General features: G+C 53.4%; 2 protein-coding genes across 2 annotated transcripts; one reads left to right on the top strand and one right to left on the bottom strand.

Annotated features, from left to right (window-relative positions):
• Positions 1 to 10,495: 10,495 nt before the first annotated feature.
• IUM83_19271 (ATP-binding Cassette (ABC) superfamily) lies at positions 10,496 to 16,580 on the bottom strand (the record flags this gene model as incomplete). Its single annotated transcript, XM_067944316.1, has 3 exons — positions 10,496 to 10,589; positions 10,698 to 10,898; positions 16,324 to 16,580. 3 exons carry the CDS (start codon positions 16,578 to 16,580, stop codon positions 10,496 to 10,498), a joined length of 552 nt encoding a protein of 183 aa, XP_067785116.1.
• Positions 16,581 to 19,999: 3,419 nt separating this feature from the next.
• On the top strand, positions 20,000 to 20,891 carry IUM83_19270 (uncharacterized protein; the record flags this gene model as incomplete). Its single annotated transcript, XM_067944315.1, has 3 exons — positions 20,000 to 20,562; positions 20,715 to 20,813; positions 20,882 to 20,891. The coding sequence occupies 3 exons, from the start codon at positions 20,000 to 20,002 to the stop codon at positions 20,889 to 20,891; spliced, it is 672 nt and encodes a 223-aa protein (XP_067785117.1).
• Positions 20,892 to 21,039: the final 148 nt, after the last annotated feature.

The following is a 21,039-nucleotide window of genomic DNA, read 5'->3' as shown; positions in this document are numbered from 1 at the left end:
TACTGTCCGAGTTGCTCTGTAGACGACCGAGGTCTATGCTTTCTGTGCAACAGGAATCGAAACCACACATCTAATCCTGGCCTCATGTGCTCCCATATGTATAATTTAGTCTGAAAAATGGCGAGTCCGTGCCATTGGGCGCTCGCGTAGGGGATAGTGTGTTGAGCAATAGAAAATGATGCAAGGTGAATGAGTAATCGTTAGTTGTTGGGCGTATATGAATTGTAATTCAGCACTTACCTAGAAGCTCTAGTAGCAGTAGATTTTCCACAATCCTTTCTGGTCATGTTACCGTCGTCTCTCGAGCACTCAGTCGAGAGCGTGCGTTTCCTGCTCCGCGCGCTTGTATTTGTGGTGCTCTTCTCCGCGCACGGCTGGTGTCGCTGGTTCTGCGGCGTCGTGGGCGGCAGTGAGGACCGCGACGCCCAGCAGCAGCACGCGAGGACGTCGAAACGATTCTCGAATGAACTTGAGCAGGGAGTGAGTCGGTGCACGAGTGCATTGAATGCTGCTGCTGTGACAATCGTCTCGGCTTTGTTGGAAAATGCGCATCGAGGTTAGCAATACGTATGTGAAGAGCCGTGCAATTCAGTACATAGCCATGCGATACGTGCATAAACCATGCGATTTTGACATTAATGCAATATGTCATACTAGGCATTATACAAAACTTAAACCGTCCCGGAAGGTTTACTACCCCTACCATGTCAACCGCCGTGTCCAATGTATTAAGGGTGCGGGTTTTAGCGTTAGAGTGGATTGTCAATCCGATTTACGCTATCCTCGCTCAAACGGTTAATGTTTCACCATTCGGTCAGCGCTCCAGCCATTGTAACCCCAATTATTCCATGAGCTACAACCTCATTTGGTAGCAAATGAGCGGGGGTGGCTGGTTCAGCACGAAAATAATATGCGTGCGAGCGTAAAGCATTGTGTTTACCGCCACGAACCACTGCCAAAACTCGCGTTGGCTGCGCATAGTTCAACATTGCGTTTTCAGTCGGTGTCGAGTCTCGGTATTCTTCAGGTAGCACTCCAATGAAAAATCCGGTAGCATTTGAAAATTTTGGAGGACGCTCGATCCGTTTCTGCGTGAGCGATGCCCGGCAACCTTGCAAATCTGATAAACAACTCCATCTGCTGTCGTCCGAACGCTATGTCTTGACAAAAAAGGCTTGAAATATTTCAAAAACTCCTTCCAGTTGGCTGTGGGGTAATTGATTCCCCTGTCTCGGTAGTCGCGTCCAATCATCGACCGGACATCATGGATGCCTCAAAAGGTGATATTTATGAGTTGAATGCGTGTCAACCGCTCCATACAACCTTCCCGCGTAGTCATACTGTAACGGGGTTACACGCACAAGTGGCTGCAAGCCACTTGTGAATTTAACAGATAGGTTATCTGTTAAAAGTTTTGGATACTTCCTCACCTTGGTGTAAGACACACCAATGGATACATTGAAGTGGACCACCACCGTGAGTGGTCCACACATACCCAAAAGATCCTATTGGTAGAAAGCAGCATCTTTCTACCAATCAGAGACATGCATATTAGCGGAGCTCTGACAGCCAGCCGCTGCCAACCCTTTCATAGATGATAAACAGTTTTTAGCAGATTTTAGAGGAAGATCAATTTACAAACAATACAGTTCTCATTTTACCTAATAAAAGTCACTTGGAATCCTTTTCTTACTTAACTTATATTTGTGTATTCAAATATAATTAACCTAAGTAATTACTAAGTACTTACGCTTCCTCATACACGTTGCGCAACGTGTAAGCTAAAGTAGTGAGTCAAGTTAGACCCACTACACCTGGTAGCACTTTGTAGTCCGCCCAACGACCGACTGCTTGACGTTCGTACGCGGTGTACGAACGCGGAGCCGAGAACCACATGAGCACGGAGGTGCCCATGGAGAGCTCCAACACGCCTGCAACGCATGTTGCACGCGCTGACTGCCCCCACCTGTCTGACCCAGAGTGGAGGCTCCTCCAAAGACTGTCAACAGTCATTGGAGAAGCGGCGATAGCTACAATGCTGCGTACGCTATCGCCGACGGAGCAACATGGTGTTGCTCTGGGGTTCATCATGAAGGAGCAGCGTGATGCTGCTTCCTCAGTGACGGCGTCGTCAGGGACGACACCGCGTGCTCAACCTTTAAAGTTGAGCGTAAGCAATTACGTGGGAAGAGAGGGCTCCCTCTCCTCCGATGGCTTGTCGAGCTCGCCACAGCCATAGTGGCTCGACGCATCGTCGACCCGCTGTCGAAGGTCGCGTTCGCCATGTCCTGCCTTGGCGGACGAGCAAGGATTTGGGCGTATGGACGCCGACTCTCCGATCCTACGTGCTTCAGCACGTACGAAGTGTTCAAAGAGGAGCTCAAACAAGCGTTTGAGCCCCCGCAAAACGAGTTCCGGTCGAGGGCGGAGTTCCTCGACCTTCAGCAGGGTAAGCATGACGTCCATGCTTACGCGCAGCGCGCACGATATTTGGTATCAAATCTCGTGACTAACCCGATTGACGAGGCGACCAAGGTCGTCACGTTCATGAAGGGGCTTAGAGATGGGCCTGTGAAGACCTATCTCTTCCGAGAGTACCCGAGTACTCTCGAAGCTGCAATCACCCTTGCCATGCAAGAAGAGTTTAGCCTGCGGCAGGCTAAACTCCATGTAAACGTACCGAGGCCGCAACCGCGCCCGGTAGCGAGGACGGGAGGTCCGGAGCCAATGGACCTCTCGAACGCAACAACTGCTGGTTACCAGCAGCAGGGAGGTAACGTGCGATGCTTCCGCTGCGGAAGGATCGGTCACTTTGCACGGGAGTGCACAGCTCCCATGCCCCCTGGAGGTGGCCGTCGTGGCAATGCTAGGCATCGCCGCGGACCAACAAAAAAACGCGAACATCCAGTAGGCGCGGGGCGCCCTACTGGTAATGCAGTCGCGCGTGCCGACATCGGGCACGCGACGCTGAGGACTGCAGCCCCCAGTGAGACCAGCTCTCACTGCAAGAAACAAGATGACAGGCCGAACCTAGTCATCTTGAAGGTTTACTCGAAGAGAGCGAGTGACTCTCTTCGAGCTTTGGTAGATTCAGGCGCGTCGAACAACTTTGTTCGACTACGAAGCCTGCCGAGACTTGACTTCGAGGAGGTAGATACACCTCGAAGTCTTCTGGAGGTACGACTGGCCATAGGGGCCATCGTGAAGACCGAGAAGCGCGTCGTGAACGTGCGCTTCTCGTACAAACAACGAGTGTTTGTCGAACACTTTATCGTCCTGGACCTGGACGATAAGTTCGAAATAGTAATGGGCATGCCGTGGCTTGCACGGCATGATCCGGTGATAGACTGGAAGAAACGCACACTCGTGCGCTTCGGCCGCGACAGCGGAACAGAGAGCGATGGACCTGTTACCGCAGCGCACGCACCAGCAGGTGCGCGCGGCTCACCAGTCGAGACAGCGCTTTATGCTGCTGTCCCGGAGTGCCCAAGAGGTGCGCGAGGGCGCGCACAAGTGAGACCAACGTCGGCAATGCTGCCGACGTCGGAAGAAAAAGATGTGTTGGTTCTGGGAACCAACACCCACGTTCAAGCGTGTAAGGGACAGTCCCTGACCCGAAGCGGTCAGGTCGACAACGACGCGTCGGCTCCGGGAGCCGACGCACCTCGGTCATGAGGGGCTCCGCCAATGATTGGCGTCGAGGTGACGAAGGCGTGTCAACTCCGGGAGTTGACGCTGCAAACAGTGCGGACGGTTGCAAACGTACCGCACTGACGCAATTTGCATGCTGTCGTGCAGCCGGGCTGCACGACGAAGCGCCATGCGATCAAGCCGGGCTTGATATCGCGCGCCCGCAGACAGGGTCTGCCGGCGAAGGGACACATTACCGTGCAGCCGGGCTGCACGAAGGAAAATGCGGTCAAGCCGGGCTTGATACCGCGCGCCCGCGGACAGGGTCCGCCGGTGAACGACTGTCCACGGCCGGGCCTGGACAAGAAGAACAACTGTGCGGAGCCGGGCTCCGCACAACAAGAAGACGGCGCAAGCGGAAGACGCTGCGCAAGTCTCGGTCTGGGACTGAGACGCAACAAGGGCAGTCTGCTGGGCAGACTGAGGCGGGGACGCCGGACGTCGAGACGCTAAGCGTCTTGACGCGCACCGATACTGGATTCCAGTATCGTGACATGGAACTCACTAGTCCTCCGACGACGGCGTCGGAGTTGACTTCGCTTCCAGCCATGAGCTGGAAGCGCTTCACACGCGACTTGCACGATGGACGCATCGAGCAAGTCTGCGTTCTTTCGGACAGCGAAAGAACGGCGAGCGAGAGCGAAGAGCTGAGGCAGCTCTTCATGGGAAGTACCACTGAGAGTGAAGACACTCTCAGTGCGAAGACGAAGCGAGAGCGCTTCGAGGAACAAGGTTGGGACTCGCTGAAGTCGAGTCCCTATTACGAATTGTTGAGGGAGTACAAAGACGTACTCCCGGAAGAGATTCCTGCGGAGCTTCCGCAGGATAAGGGCATTCAGCACGAGATTGATCTCGTGCCGGGCACGAAGTACTGTGTCACGCGGCAGTGGCCACTGCCGCGAGAACAAGTAAAAGCGATCGACGACTTCTTTGAAAGTCGTCGCAAAGCAGGACAAGTGCGGGAATCAAAGTCCCCGCACAGTGCTCCGACGTTCTGTGTCAAAAAGCCACAGGGCGGATGGCGCATCATTCATGCTTACAACAAGCTGAACGATGGGACGGTACCGGCGCAGACGTCGATACCGCGAAAAGATGTTATCATCGATTCGATGGCCGGGAGCACCGTTTACAGTGCTCTCGACTTGCGAGATGGGTTTTATCAAATCCTAATGCGTGAGAGCGTTATCCCTCTCACGGCAGTGAGCACGCCAAGCGGCATGCTCTGGGAATGGCTAGTGATGCCACAGGGACTCAAGAACGCCCCTGCGACCTTCAACAGGTGCGTGACGCACTTGTTGCGCTCGGTGCGCGACTTCGCACCGAGCTACTTCGATGATGTGTTCATCCACAGCCGGGCTGTGGACGGGAAGACCGACGTAGAGATGCACAGGGTGCATCTCCGGAAGCTACTTGAGCTTATGCGAAAGCATAAGCTCTACGCAAACCTGAAGAAGTGTATCTTCGGGGCGAGCGAGATACCCGTCCTCGGGTGTCTCGTAGGGAAGAATGGTGTTCGCCCTGACCCGGAAAAGGTCAGAGTGATCAATGAATGGCCAACGCCTTCAAGTGTCAAGGAACTGAGACAGTTCCTTGGCTTGGCTTGGCCACATACTTGTGCAAGTACGTGGAGGATTACGCGGGCAAGATCCGCCCGCTGTCACAGCTTCTCAAGAAAGAAGCTGTGTGGAATTGGACACCCGATTGCCAAAAGGCATTCGATGCAGTCAAGCGGGGCTTGACTGAGGCGCCGATCTTGGCAGTAGCTGACCAAGATCGCCCATTTCACGTAGTGTGTGACGCATCCGATTTCGCGATCGGATGCGCGTTGATGCAGCACGATCACGAGGGCCGTGATTGTGTCGTCTACTACCAATCGCGTCAGCTGAAGCCAGCTGAGCGCAACTATCCGGTGCATGACAAGGAACTCCTTGTCATGAAGTATGCACTCGCAAAGTTCCGAGTGTATTTGCTTGGGAGTAGACCATTTGTGGTCTACACCGACCATGCATCACTGCGCACCGCAGTGAAGTCGCCACACATATCACAAAGAATGGCGAGATGGCTCTCATTCTTTGCGGAGTATAACTTCCGGGTCGAATACAAACCCGGAAGATTGAATGTAGTGGCCGACGCGTTATCACGTCGGCCGGACTATGCAGAAGCTGTGGACGTCAATGGCATTGACGCCATGCGATCGAGCAAACCCACATCATCTCTGTTGGATGATGTGAAGGCCGCGTACGCGCACGACGCGGACGCGAAGCTCTGCTGGCCTATGGCACAGCGCCTTCTGACAAGTCCCGTCAGAAGCTGCCCAAGCACCTTCGAGCGCGTGCACACCGCTTTCGTGTGCACGACGGACTACTGCTTTACAATGCAGTCGACGACAACGCGGATCGCGTTGTCGTGCCAAATGACCATGACCTGCGACTCAGGATCATGTACGAGTATCATGATGCCCCGACTGCGGGACATCTCGGACGTGAGAAGACTTACGTCCTTCTCACGCGCGACTTCTACTGGCACCACCAGTACAAGTGGGTGCGCAAGTACATCCGTGCTCGCGAGGTATGCCAACGCGTGAAACCTGCGCCATTCGCGCAGGCTCCACTGCAATCACTACCGACTCCGTCGGAGTGTTGGAAGTCCATGTCTTTGGACTTCATCTTTGGTCTTCCCCCGGATAGCGGAGGGAACACCGGTATTGTGGTCTTTGTAGACCGCTTCAGCAAGATGGTACATCTTGCTGCGGTGCCAGCAGAGGTGACCGCGAAGCAGACGGCCCGTCTGCTCGTCGACATGGTGTTCAAACACCATGGCATGCCGTCCGACATCGTGTCGGACAGAGACCCGCGCTTCACAGCGCATCTGCGGCAAGAAGTGTTTACACTTCTTGGGAGCCAGCTTTCCATGTCGACTGCGGATCATCCGCAGACGGACGGTCAAACCGAGCGCGTGAATCGCGTGCTCGTCGATATGTTGAAGAGCTACGCTCACTCGTTCCAATACTGGAGCGAGTGCTTATCGATGGCAGAGTTTGCCATCAATAACTCAGTGCATGCCTCGACCGGGCATACACCGTTCTACGTGAATGCCATGCGGCATCCACGCCTACCGAGTTTACTCGGAGTGATGGCTCCCACTTTAAGTGGGGGAGGATCTACGACTGCAATACAGCAGCCGCAGAAAACCGCTGCCACTTGCACAGTGTCAGCTGCAACAATGGACAAACCACATGAGTCTGCGCAGGGCGCAGACTCCCCCAACAACAAGGCCAACGACCACGGGTCTGCGCAGGGCGCAGACACCGCAAAGAACCACGCAGAGGCCGGGCCTCTAGCGCAGAGCGAGCTGAATGACTTCAGCTCGGATGCAATCAGTTTCATCACTAAAAGACAAGCCGTAATTCGGTTTGTCCAGGACACAATAGCAGCTTCTGTTGATCAACAGAAGCTGAACGCAGACAATGCGGGCAGAGGCAACACAAATGAATTTAAAGTTGGTTCATTAGTTTTGTTAGCTACACAAAACCTGCCTAGACATGCAGTTTCGGATTTCGGAGCAAGCAAGCTTGCTCTGCGCTTCATCGGGCCGTTCACTGTGTTGGCACGGCACGGCAACGCATACACGCTAGACATACCGTCTAGCATGCGCCTCCATCCGACCTTCTACGTCGGACGGCTGAAGCCATACCTGCAGCACGAGCCATCTAGCTCGGCTGACCCGAAGCCTCGGCAGGAGCCGAGGCAGAAGCGGAGGACTTGGCCTCGGCGACGAGCAGCCTCTCATCAAGCGCGCGGACGCGCTGGAGCAACCCCTTCATCTGGGTCCCCAGCTCGACCTGGATGTTCGAGGCGGTCTGCGAGACCGCCGCGACTTGAGCCTTCTGGTTCGCCAGTTCCTGTTTCAGGGCGGCGAACTCAGCGCGCTGCAGACGCTCCACGGCGGTCACCCGGTCGTGGAGAGGCGCATACGGATCAGCCCGGGGCTGATCATACCCGGGGCGTGTTCCCACCCCCGCCACCGCCGATCCGTGACGCCCGCGGCTCAACCCGCTGGATTGTTGAGCGGATTGTTGACCATAGTATCCCGAAAACGAACCCTCAAGGGGCTCGTTTTCGTATTCGTTGGAGAGGATTTCCTCCCCATCCAGATACATGGGAGCCGCGGAACGTCTTGCTGGAGGACGTTCCGGAAATGGTGAGGGCGTACGAGGAGCAGTACGCGCTGGCACAGCGGAAGTAACACGAGCGCTGCGATCATCGCCAGCGCCCGAACCCTCACGTGCTAAGAATTTAGCACGGAGCTCTTTGAGACTCTCGGGCACACGGAACGACGTGTACCCGTTCAGGTCGCTGTCGCTCAAGCGGACCGCGCCTGGGAAGCACTTCGTGCACTGAAAGCCCTCGGGCACAGCGCACGGCACATTTGCCTCCTCAGCAGCAACATGAAGTTGCTCCAGCTTTCCACGCTTCGAGTATGTCTCGAAGCGATCACGCGCTTGTTTAATCCGGTCACGGTAAGCACTCGGCCTCTTGTTGAAGTTTTCAACAAAGGCATTCCAACTTTGACAAAGTGCCTGCCACTCGGGCACTTTGCTGCGAGAAGACGTCTCGCTTTGAAACCATCGGAGCTCATGAAAGAGTCCGATGTAGTAATCGCGCCTTTGATGCGTTTCCGCATCAAAGTGCAGCTCGGCAGCCACAGCGTCATCTTTGATAGCGCTGCATACGTACAGCGGTACCTCATTCGGAGGTACCGAGTTCCCACACCGGTCCGCAATCTCGGATGCGGACGGCATCCACGGATCGCGCGCTGCAGGCGCAGCGCGCGGAGAGCCTTGAGCTTTGACATCACGGCCTGCAGCAGCAGCGCGCGGAGTACTGAGAGCCCCAGCGGAAGCGAGTGGGGTATCGCTCTCAGTACGCGAACGCTTCGAACTCGAAGCGTCCGATTCGTCCCCTTCACGCGGACGAACGTTCTTGGCGTGAGTGTCGAGCGATTCGCTCGACACTGAGTCTTTACGCTTTGAGGGCGAGTCCTCCTCGCCCTCCATATCGTCATCGTCGTCGTCGAAGTCGACGACGTCGCCGTACTTCGCCTTCTGGCGTTCGAAGTAGTCGTCGATGGAGAGATGACTCCCCACCGACTTTGTGGACTTCTTCTGAGGCGCGCTCATCGTTGAATGAGCGCGGATTTCTTCTCCAAACGCGGAGAATTGACGAATGGTCAATTCCAAAAGATTGACGTGCGGGGACCCCGCGCGTCTAACCTTAAGGGGGGGGATGGTGTAACGGGGTTACACGCACAAGTGGCTGCAAGCCACTTGTGAATTTAACAGATAGGTTATCTGTTAAAAGTTTTGGATACTTCCTCACCTTGGTGTAAGACACACCAATGGATACATTGAAGTGGACCACCACCGTGAGTGGTCCACACATACCCAAAAGATCCTATTGGTAGAAAGCAGCATCTTTCTACCAATCAGAGACATGCATATTAGCGGAGCTCTGACAGCCAGCCGCTGCCAACCCTTTCATAGATGATAAACAGTTTTTAGCAGATTTTAGAGGAAGATCAATTTACAAACAATACAGTTCTCATTTTACCTAATAAAAGTCACTTGGAATCCTTTTCTTACTTAACTTATATTTGTGTATTCAAATATAATTAACCTAAGTAATTACTAAGTACTTACGCTTCCTCATACACGTTGCGCAACGTGTAAGCTAAAGTAGTGAGTCAAGTTAAACCCACTACACATACCAACTTCAGGTTCTAATTGTTTCAACTTTAGCATCTTCCGGCGAAGGGCTTGTTTGAAGCGAAACAAACATCGAACGATTCTTGATTCGGGCAATTGGTTCTGAACGGCTTTAATCATGGCGAACTCAAAAGATCCCACACAACATGTACTGGGGTCACACTTTTTCTTGAAGAGATATAAATGTTGTGGAACAGCCGATCGTAGACTTGAGGCACTTTTCCTATCGTGAGGATGCACCAAACAGGTAAATAGAGCTCCAATATAGAGTCGTAAAGCATCACGATAACCAATTGATAGGAGGGAGCCGGCACACACCGATATGTTGCATAGACAAAAAATGAACTCTGGTGCTGCTTCATGCGATCCATGAGCTGCGGGTGAGCCCAGCCTATCAGTCGATGCTATACTTCGTCTTCATAATAAGCCTCATGGAAGTGGAAAAACTTCAACTCACCACTCTTTTGTACGTCACAAAGTGGTTCCCGCCCCAACCGACCAAAACATCTCCCGGCCAAAGAGCATCGCACACGTCCGAAATAGTCGACCCAAAACTTGAGTTTTGGTCGCCCCACGCACGCTTTCATTTTCAGTGCCGTAAAATTGGTCGAACACCATACGTCAAAGCAACGTCGGAGTCAAACTGAGAACTCGGACACAAATTTTATACGTAACCAGCAACATCTCCTCGTTGCGATCGCTGACAGGTAGTGCCGGTCCAGTCGGGGTTCGACGAAAGCCAGGGACACAATCGGGTGACAGCCAACTGGTGATAGACTGTTTTCAGTTCATTTAAAATTGATGCGCAACCTACACAGTGTGCCATCTGTTGAAAAACACCGAGTGGACGGTAGCAGTTCTTCGAAAGCCCCTCTAATGAAAAGCATTAGCTGTGCAGAGCAGGCCTTGGAAAATACTGTAAAAACGGAACTGGGGTAAACGAACAGCAGTTGTACGAACTGTAATAACCGACGAGACCAATAAGCTATGACTAGGATAATACCAGTGTATCACAGTCGCGGCAGCAAATTCACGCACCATCTACTCGTCTTGCCCAATGAGCGACGACGCGATCCACATCTCGCAGTTCACTCGCAAAAAGGCGATCATTTCTAAGTTCGCCAGCAGCATGCAGCTGCGCTGCAGGGTCATGATCAACTTACACGAGTAGAACAGCCGCTCGATCGTGTTCGAGGTCGGAGGCACCAGCTTCGCCAACGCCCTCTAATGGACGCTGGTACACTTTGACATACGACGCTTCTTGTCAACGCGCAAGATGGCGACCGCGTAGTCGCAGTGCGGCTTCTTTTTGTTCTTCTTGGCGGCCGCATGGTCGCCGGTGCCACCTTCTCCTTCGTCGTCGCTGTCGCTGGCCGCCTCGAAGCACTTGACCTCGCATTGCTCGGCGACCGTCAGGGTGTCGCCCTTGCCGACCTTGCCGGCGCTGACTCAACGAGAGGCGGTTGGACGATCTTGGCGGTGTTCAGTCATTACCAGGTAGTCCGCAACCACACTGTCGAAAAGAAGAAGCACATCAGCGGCCGTGATGCGCTCGTGCGGCAGTGTCCTGCGCATCGCGTCCGGTTTCTCGAACTCAGCAAGGAGCGCAACCAGGTTTTTGTGGGACATACCACTCGGAACATTCTCGTCCACCGCCTCGACCTGCCTAGTAGCATCGAGAATACGAACGTAGCATGTGACCGTAGGATAGGTTGACGACCAGTGGTTAGCATTCCGTGATAGGTTGGAGATCCGTGAACATCGCGAGGCTGGCGGCGTTGTTGCAGTGATGCAACTGGATCGTGAGGCTGTTGCGAGAGGTAAGCCCCGGCTCATAGTCGGCGAGGAAGCAGATGACAGCCAGACTAAACCTGCGACAGACGCATCCATCCAGAGGGACGCCTGGGAGCGTGGCGATCTTCTTGTTAGTGCTGAAGTAGTTGCCCACAATGCACGCCCCCATGACGATCGTCGCGTACATCTCCTCGAACTGAGGGTTGCTTGGTGGTGATGTGCGACTTCAAGCGCTGCCGATCAGCTGCTTCCTCGCGGTGCCACATTCCTTGCACGCGTAGCTAGGTCGTCGTAGAAGAACGCGCAGATTTCCTTGCTGTCAACCATTCTTAAAATTCAAAAATGCCTAGGCCCGAGCGCAAGGAGCAGCAGTAGCTCAGTGAAATGGGTGGATGTAAGCAGGGCAAGCTCACCCCCAGTGTAGTGGTCTATTAACATATTGTATTACCTATTATTGGAGCAATGTCCTATTACCAGGTATTTACAAATAGGGCATTCCTCGCTAAATAAGGCAATCGCGCCTTATCCTATTCTTGGCAGAAGCCCGAAATAGTTGGGTCGTCCGCACATCGACAAAACGGATTTCGCGCTTTCTTGGTAAGGGCACCTACGTGCTAAGAAGACCATCGTGCATCATTATATTGAAAGATTTGCCTTTGTTCCGACAGACCGACTAGCCGTTGCTGTAATGGCGCGTGCAGAGCGTGGTAACGCGAGCGATGACACTTGCGCTGCTAGCAAAAACTGATTCTCCAAATGAGAACTACTGCCCCACTACTACAAGGTACACGTTGGGAGTCTATGGGAAGATGCTGCACCTGGTTTAAAACCCATCGGGTCGCACTGACAGCGTTTTTGGCGGATACCAATCCTGTTTGCAAACTTCCAGATCAGTGGTAGCTGATCCTTTCGTTGGTAGATAAACTCACATCGCGAGCAGTGATCACATTTCGGTCACCAGAGGGGCGATCAGCACTTGTTACGGAGCAGGAAGCAGAGTTAATGCGATGACCAGGAGATATTCTCGGCATTTTTGGGGGGTGTATTGAGGAGAGTAAAGATCAGGAATCTGTTCAAGGGCACGTGCGCTCAGATGAAGGCACTATTTCTGTAGATCCAAAACGTATATTCGACACCCTCTGGGATGACGGTAGATTTGCGATTTCTATCATCCACTCACTGGGGTTTTAGATTGTTCTGAGTTGACGAAAGCTTGTCGTGATGACGCGCCTTCAAGAAATTGCAAACTCAGATCCCGGAATCCCAGGTTAAAACCCCAGGAATTCCGGAACCGAGCCCTTTATCTCAGAATCACTCGACGCTCAGACTGCGTCGGGAGGTGTGTGTGTTCCCTCGCTTGTAATCCCTTGGATGGTTCTTGACGGGAGCTACACTGTGGGCCCAGACGTGGGTCGGCCACAACAGCAGCTGCTTGATCCCAGAAATCTCCAAATCCACTTGAGCGAAGCTTGGCCCTGGTCCAGTAGATCCCAGTTTGCACGTGTCCACTCGAACCCGAAATGCCCCCGGGTTTTTCGTTTTAATATACACAAACTTCACTCTCCACACAAACTCTTCGCCACTTCTTCTCAGCCCTTGGACTCGGGTCTTAACAGCCTCCACTTTCCCCACGAATCCGGCTTCGAGTCGGTCCATTCATTCCACTTCCTCCGGGCGGTTCAGACTGGGAACCGCGGACGGGATCTGCACTCGCTCCTTATCCGAAGGAGCCAGAGAAGGTTGACCCGGGATGGGTCTGCCAATCGCAGAGCTCTGCGTCTGCGCTATGGGGGCAACCGCGCACCACGCCGACTTGGGCGAACCAAAAGTGGACCCAGGAACCACTATCCTGGGATTCGAGCCACACGGATTTCCCAGCAACGCTCGCGAACCACTATCGCGAGGCGCTCCTCTGCCGAAACCTCAGGACCGATCACCATCGTCCCGAAGTATGAGGCACCACCAGCAACCCAACCCAAGTTAGTCAACCGATGAGTGGGGGACGCACGTCAACCAAGCCAATAACGAAATAAACTCGAAAATAACTTAATCGACGAACTTGAATTTATTTGGAGTGGGTATTTACACCATCGCGCGCTTGGCCCTTGAGCCGCTTGAGCCCTTTGTGAATCCGCAGCAATCTCTTACGTCCTTAGGGGCAGATCGAACTCTGTTTATAATTGACACGTGCAAATGGAGACCTACCGGCGCCAGGGCGCCGCTCCGCATCAAATAGCTACAAAATGAAGTGACTGACTGCGCAGCTCTTCCCATCAATCCCGGGATTGGTAAAAAGTAATGTTCAACCCATCCCGGGATTGGCCGAAAGCCGGGGCAGCCTAGGCGTCTCATCATGACGGGCGTCTCGTCATCCCAGGATTGGTCAAAAGCCATGACCTGAGTTGAGCGCCAAGAGCCGTCACCCAGATCCGGCGACCTGATAGGCTGGCCGTAGTGAGGTCATCGAATCTTGCCGGGTGCGCCTCACCTGAGTTGTACCCACATTGGCCCTTCGACTCAGGTTGATTGCGCCGACCGTTCCTTCACTAAAGATATCATTCGCACGAAGTCTCCACCAAGTTGGAGTGGCCCACATCACGAGACCTGGAACTCGGAAATCGCTTTCTGGGATCGACCATTGACACCGGGATCCGCGACGCCGACCCAATGCAAGTCACGTAGGTGCATGACGATCTGGGAACGGGCACTCACAGCTGGGATCAACCATCTGATACTGGGATTAACCACGCTGTTCTGGGATCCATCAAGCCATGTTCAGACCCACACCACACTCCGAGATCCAACGGTCCACGCTGAGATGTGTGCGACAATACTGGGATCACCGTGTAACTCTGTGATCGACCAAGCTGGTCTGGAATTCGTCGTAGTGCGTTCATGTTTATCCTGGAATCCGAGATCCGAGAGACCATGCTAAGACAACCCTGGGATCGTCATGCAACCCTGGGATCCGAAAGTACTTGCAGACACTCCAGCACACCAAACACTCTCCCAGGACGCCGTGGCTCCACCGCAACCTCGCTGGTTTTCCCTGTGTACAAGGCCTTCATCACACTATCGTACTCTGGGATCGCCATCAAACGCTGGGATCCAAGGTTGTACGCACAGACTCCACACACCATGTTGGCTACCAGAATGTCACCGCATCACAACAGCGTCCCTGCAGCACTCGCGCGTAAGCTCACCACCTCGCTGCTCAATCCTAGGATCCGGAGAGCTAACTGGGAGGTCGCCCTGCCGGTGCACACTTTGGCGCAAACTATCGAGCCAGTTTCCAAACGTACTTGCAATGTCTCAAATCACTCGATTCGGGGATTGCTAAGGAGGGCCCTCATTGGGAGGGCCCTCGTTACAACCAGGGCATTTGGGCAAACAGATGGCAGATAGTAACGCCCCAAAATGGGCAACACGCAATACCAAACGTGCTGACCCACTTTGGCTGTTGTGGGTCAACCCCCGTCTAAGTGGATTTACCCGATTTCGTTGTTGAGGGTCAACCCCATCCGAGTGGATTAACCCGATTTCTTTGTCTAGGGTCAACCGCACTATTGACCCAACTTCACTGTTGTGGGTCGGTGGTCGTATATGCGTTTTGAGAGTCACGCATTAGCGAATGACCCGAATTAGTCTGTGTGAGTCGACTATACCGAATCGTCCGTTTTGACGTACATTTATAGCAACTGAATTTGCCAACAATTCGACCATAGTGTCGGCGCTTGAGTTCGTCCGTTAGTGAGTTCCCTCAGCTAGCACCTGCTTCGACCCCCCCCCCCTTCTCCTCGCTACTTGAAAAAGCCTACACGATCTATCAAAGAGTTATCGATTGATACGAGATGCGACCACCTGGTTGTCAAACAGCCACGTTCTATCAAGGTGACAACCCTAGCAACCGCCAGGCTTTGTCAGTGTGTACTCGCAATTTACACGATCGGAAGTCGACTCATGTTGCGACACAATTGGATAATGAGCAGCTTTCGGAAATCCACTATGCGGCATCCGCTTTACAGCGCGATACAGGTGGAGATAATGTCGCTCTGAATGTTTCCGGGGAGTCGGAATCGTGGGTCGAACGTAGGGATGCCAGTGACGAACGCATGAACAGTATCAGCAATGAAAACATGAATTTAGGAAGTGACGATGTGAAAAGTATCCGTGATGAGGATTCGTTATGTGATGATTTCTGTTTATCCAATTCTGAAAAGAAATGTTGCTATTCGAGTATGACTTCCTTGATTGTAATTCGGATAATTCTTCTGAAGACTCAGACGAATTGGAGTGGGTAGATGACGAAATTTTTGCCCCTGTTTGCGCGCACTATCTCGACCAAGAGGAAAAATCTGCAGGTCATATTCGAGAGAAAGTTTCATGTGGTTATGGGGGAACCAATGGCGGGAACGGTTTTGTTCCTACCAAATTATCTGGAGACGAGTTGTATGTAATTCAACCTCCACCAGAATAGAGTTACAGAATAATCCGAAAGAAAACAGAAAATATATTGTTAAGAAAATATAACACTAAGGAAAGCAAAGATTTTTTTCTAAAGCCGCACGTACGAATGGTGCACACGACGATGTGATCTCAACGTCTCCTCATGTTCAAATGTTTTCTTGCAAATACGACAGAAAAATTGGGTGCAACCCCGCTCGTGTTCTCGACGGACAGCCTTCATGTCGAAAGTTGCAACCGAACATGTACGGCACTGGTACATGTGGAATCGGCAAAGCTGTGTCATGTTGTAGCGGTAGCTAACTCCAGGTAAATCAACATCTAAATAGCAGTGTAGCCTGATGTTGATGCAGTCGTAGGATACACCACAGTGAGCGAGATCGCCACGACAAATTACCAAATCACCTTTCTCGAGAGATATAATCTTTTCATTGTCTTTCAGGGGCCTGCGATTATTCCACCCGTAAGTTGCCAGTCCAGTTCCGTCCTGTAAAGCAATTAAAACAAACGCAGGTAATTCTTCCTTGTCAGCGTCCACAGTTTCGCTGTTGAGAAAGTCCCTGTGAACTTGCTGTTGTGGGCCACCTGGAAAAGATTTCAGGAACACCCACGAGCCGGTTCGGATGATCCAGAGCTCGTTGTATGCGGCCGTATAATTCTTCACAGCGGCCTCGACTGGCGAAAGTGGGCTGTCGGATTGATCCCATGCAGGGACATACGCCTGCAATCGGAACTCGTCTTGGGTTGTTCCAATGCTGAAAACGGTGGCCCACTTCTCGATATCGTTAGCATTGAGTCGAATAGCAGCCGCTTGTTCATGCGTGACCGCCTTCTTGATAACCTGGAATCCATCTTCGTAGAGTTTCATAATGTGTGTGCGGGAAGACTGAACGATTTTCGAAATCATGTCCTCTATTAAACAGCGAAGGTTGTTTCTTCCTACGTCCGAACATGAACCTCGCAGTCTTATGTACTTTCCTAAGAACGAGAGACGAGTTAGAAGCTAAGAGCTAATGATAGTAACGTATATTGAAACAGAGTAGGAGTCTTAAAGCCGTAGCCACGTCAAGAACGCTCGTGACCCGAATCAGCGAAAGTGGGTCAGTGTACTTGAGTTTGCAAGTTTCCCATTTCGGGGCTTTACTATCTGCCACCTGTTGACCCATGTGCCCTGATTATAACGAGGGCCCTCCTGATGAGGGCCCTCCTTAGCAATCCCCTCGATTCTGGGACCGAGGGGGGTCACTGACATTCGTTGATGGGTTGAGACCAAAAAATTTGGAACAACTTCTTCACATTTTGCGGTGTGGTGGGAAATTTGACTGAATGCTTTCATTCCATCACTCCAGAATGCAACGGGAAAAAAATGAACCGTTCGAAGGTGAACTCCCTCCCGCTTTCCCGTCTGATTTGGTTAAGCTACGAGGTCCAGATTTATCCTCACTAATTGCCACGCATCGCGAGCGAATGAAATCTCGCTGGAGTGAGATGGATATCGATAAAATCGAGCAAGAACATTCTGAAATGTGTGAGCTTTATTGTCTAGACGATTTCCGAAAGAGCATTGACCGTGACGCTGACGACGAAAACAAGACGATAAACAGTGTACCATCATTCGAAACAAAATAGGGGGCAGTTCATAAAGCATTTCCTGCGCTACAAAAGTTTGTTGGGTGCCTAACAACGACATTCCCAGGAACGTCCACTGTCGAGAGTGATTTTTCACTACTGAAATGGGAGAAACCTCCTTCGAAAAGCAGACTTACAAACTTCTCGCTGGAAGGCGCGTTGCAAACGCTGTAGTTTAGCGAACTCGAACATATTATAGCCCCTGTAAACGAACAAGACGGGTTCCCACTAGTGCTTTAGTGCCTACATCGATCACAGGCGCTTATTCAAGACACAAAACTTTCATTACCTTGGGTTTAGTATATGCCCTATCAACGCCCTATCCTATTGCGCCTCAACGCCCTGAATAAGCTACTTGGGGTAGATTCGGCATATGCCCTATTCGTAAAAGCCTGCCTATTATACTGGTTTAAAAGAATGACCGTAATAAAAAATTGACCTGTGACAATAAATTATTACTGTGTGGATATTATTTTATCAGTGCCTGTTGCAGAGTTCCTGGGATGTTTTGCTATTTTTTATGGAATGAAAAAAAAAACTATGAATAAGCTCACAGCTTAGGCGAACTGAAAAAGATAGAACCGAATTTTCGTAGGTTAGTTACAGCTGATAACGAACGGATGGAGACCACATTGCAAAGATCACCCGATGACGGCGAGAAACACAATACATTGAAAAGGGAATGAGTTATTTAGAGACTTTCTGCTTGCTGCATCGATTAGAAGCCAACAGAACAATCACGAGAATGAAGGGCTTAGGAGACGTTGGTCGTAACGCGTCCAGTCGATCGAACGTAGCACCGTCAGTCGAGCTATGTATTACACTACGCTGAGTAGTAATACACACGCAGCAACTTCAAAGGATCTGATACGGGAACGGGGGTCGTGCAGCGGTCATCGCAGACGCAAGGTCTATTTGACAGAGACCGAGCCAGTCCCGTTCGGCGCTCGTTCCGGCTCGTAACCTGCACGTGACGAGGCTGGCGCTGGTCATCATCGCCGCCTAGACGCAGGCCAGCGCGCGGGGTGTGCATACACTCGCCGCTCGTCGACGACGGGCGTGCGTGCTTGGAGTGAGCGGCGCGCTCGCCACACGCGTTTTTCTCACGGGAGCGCTGGTGGCCCCATCGCCGGCGCCGGGGCTCCTGCCCGCTGGATATTATGGTTGGCGGAGCGGCGTCCGGAGGATGGCTTCTGCCGTGGACTCGGCCGCGTGACTTTGTCATAGATGGGTTCGTCCACCGCGGGACGGATTTGTGAATTTTGAGCGGGCGCGGGCAATATACACTTTGCACTGCAGTTTGCAACCGCAGAGCTCCTCGCCTCCGCCGGTATTTGCTCAGCCTGCAAAGCTGAATTAAAGGTTATCGCTGGGCAGCAGCGGAGACCGCGCACCTACAATGCAAGCTTCAACGTCCATCCGCTAAAGTATCAAGGCGTGATTCACATGACCGGCAACTCTCGCTGCTACTTTGGACCAGGCTCTTTTGGGTCCACGCGAACAGGATATTCTAAGGTTACCGCCGGAACTTGGCTGCAGGACGGCAAATGCCCAGCGGGCAGCAGTTTCGAGCTGCTAATGATGGTCCCAGTCGCCGCTAGCCGGCTCTTGTTGAGCCGAAAAATGCAAACTGCACGCGATGCAGCTTCGCACGCTGTCGAGGCTTTGGATAATGGCCACTGCCATTACACAGCGGACACTCCGGACCTACGCGCGCGGGATATTAGTCCGCCCGAGTCTTATCCAGCAGCTCTATGGGCAGCAATGACGCGGCAGCGGCAGCAATTGACGCAGCAGTGGCAGCCTGGTCTCACTTCGCAGTAACAGTGTCCCCGGCTGGTGCTGTCACCCCTGCAGACGGCAGTCTCGACGCTCGACGGGTACATCCCGCTCAGTTGCGTGCAGCGAGGCCCACTGCAGCAAGTTCTGCACCAGCAGCCTCGGCTTCATACAGCCAGTGCGCAGCGCTCGGCAGATCGGCGATCGCGTCTACGATCGGCATGAGATGATGGCCGTCCCTGGTCAACTAGGCCGAGCTCACACGCGCAGAGTGGAGCGGCGCACAGCGTAGAGGCCCAGAGGCCAAGGGTTGCATGTAGATGTATTGCAGTGCATTGCATTGCGCAGACCGCGAGCAAATCGCGTTACTGTCCGTCATCCCCTTATCGCCTTGATGGCAACGCAGTTGGCAGCGCTTCACGCAGATGCCCCAGGCTTTCAACTCGCTGAAAAAAACTCCGCGTACAGTACTTTTGCGGCCAGTTCGCGCTCAGCAAAAAACGGCCACGCGCAGACGGGGCGCCCCATACATTTCCCCAGTCACGCGGGCTTCTCCTGGAGAACAGCGCGCCGCGTTAGTAGCGGCGCTGTGCGCCAGCAGTGCTGCCTGAGTTCATCTAACAACGTGAAAGGCCAGGTCGGAGCAACTTGGGCCGTAGGCGATTGAACGCGCAACGCGGCAACAAGCGGCGGCGCACTCTCTCTCTCTCTCCGCAGGCCAGGGGCGGAAGAACCTCTATCTTATCGGTATGTCGTACAGTACACGCAGTAGCTCCTGTGTGACAGGCAAGCGCCTAACCTAGTTGCATCTTGTCCGTCAGAGTCGAACGAACCTCCCAGCAACTGCCAGACGGACGTTGACACAGGTGCCAGGGCGCCATGTTCAAGTCGCTGTTCCGCTGCATCCGCAGGTTCTTCAGCCGCATCAAGCCCGGCCACAAGCACGACCCGGTGCAGCGCAGGACCGAGTACGGCGCCGACATCGACATCGAGGAGGCGCTGGCCGAGCAGCTGGAGATCCAGCGCCGCAGCGGCCGCGTGCTGTCCTCCACGGCCAGCATCGCCGCGGCGCTGCGTCAGCGGCCTCGCGAGGACATCCCGGTCTTCGCCACGCACCTGGGCAACGACGAGCACCGCGCGCCCTCGGACCCGGCCATTAAGGCCGCGGTGGAGGAGATGCAGAGCCTCACGCCCGGGTACATCGGCCAGACGGGGGAGAAGCCCGAGTCGCTGGTGAACGGCGGCGTGAGCAAGAGGGTCCCGTCCAGCAGGATCTCGTCCAGCAGAGGCTCCTCGTTCAAGATCCCGTCGTCCGTGCCCGAGGACGTCGAGCCCGAGGTGGAGACCGAGGAGGCCAAGGACAAAGAGAAGGACAAGTCGTCCCCCGCGGCGGAGGCGACTCCCGACATGAAGCCGCGCCGCTCGTCGATCTTCGACATGCGGTCCGAGTGGATCTAAGCGCGGACGCCCGGTGTAAGATGTGGGAGATCACGACAAACGCACATCGAGAGCAGGCGACGCGAGGCGAAGGCGTCGACGGGCCGACGGAATCACACAATGCCCGGTCGTGTTTGTGTATATAGAGGGATGGCAGCACCCATTGCGAGCGGAAGCAAGTGCGGGCGAGGCTAGAGCAACACCATAGACGCCCCCAGGCCGGCCAGGAGGCGGGGCGGACGGCGCGCGAGGCGAGGTAGGGAACTTATTATTGCCCCTAACGTTATTATTGGCTCGACGGAAGGCTAATATGAGGTACCATAGCATGGCATGATGTTTTGTTGGTTCTCGCGTGCGTCTTCAGCCTCGTAGGGAGAGGTAGCCGGCTCAGCTATAGTCAGCTAGCTCACCCGCAGCAAGCAAGCAAGCGCCGCCACCGCCGCTCAGGAAATAGCAACAAGTGCATTAAGTAAAGTAGGACA

This window comes from Phytophthora cinnamomi, assembly GCF_018691715.1.
Source record: "Phytophthora cinnamomi strain GKB4 chromosome Unknown Contig82, whole genome shotgun sequence".
Classification (NCBI taxonomy): Eukaryota; Oomycota; class Peronosporomycetes; order Peronosporales; family Peronosporaceae; genus Phytophthora; species Phytophthora cinnamomi.
Note: the sequence above shows the minus strand (reverse complement) of the source record. Positions and strands in the feature narration are given on the sequence as shown.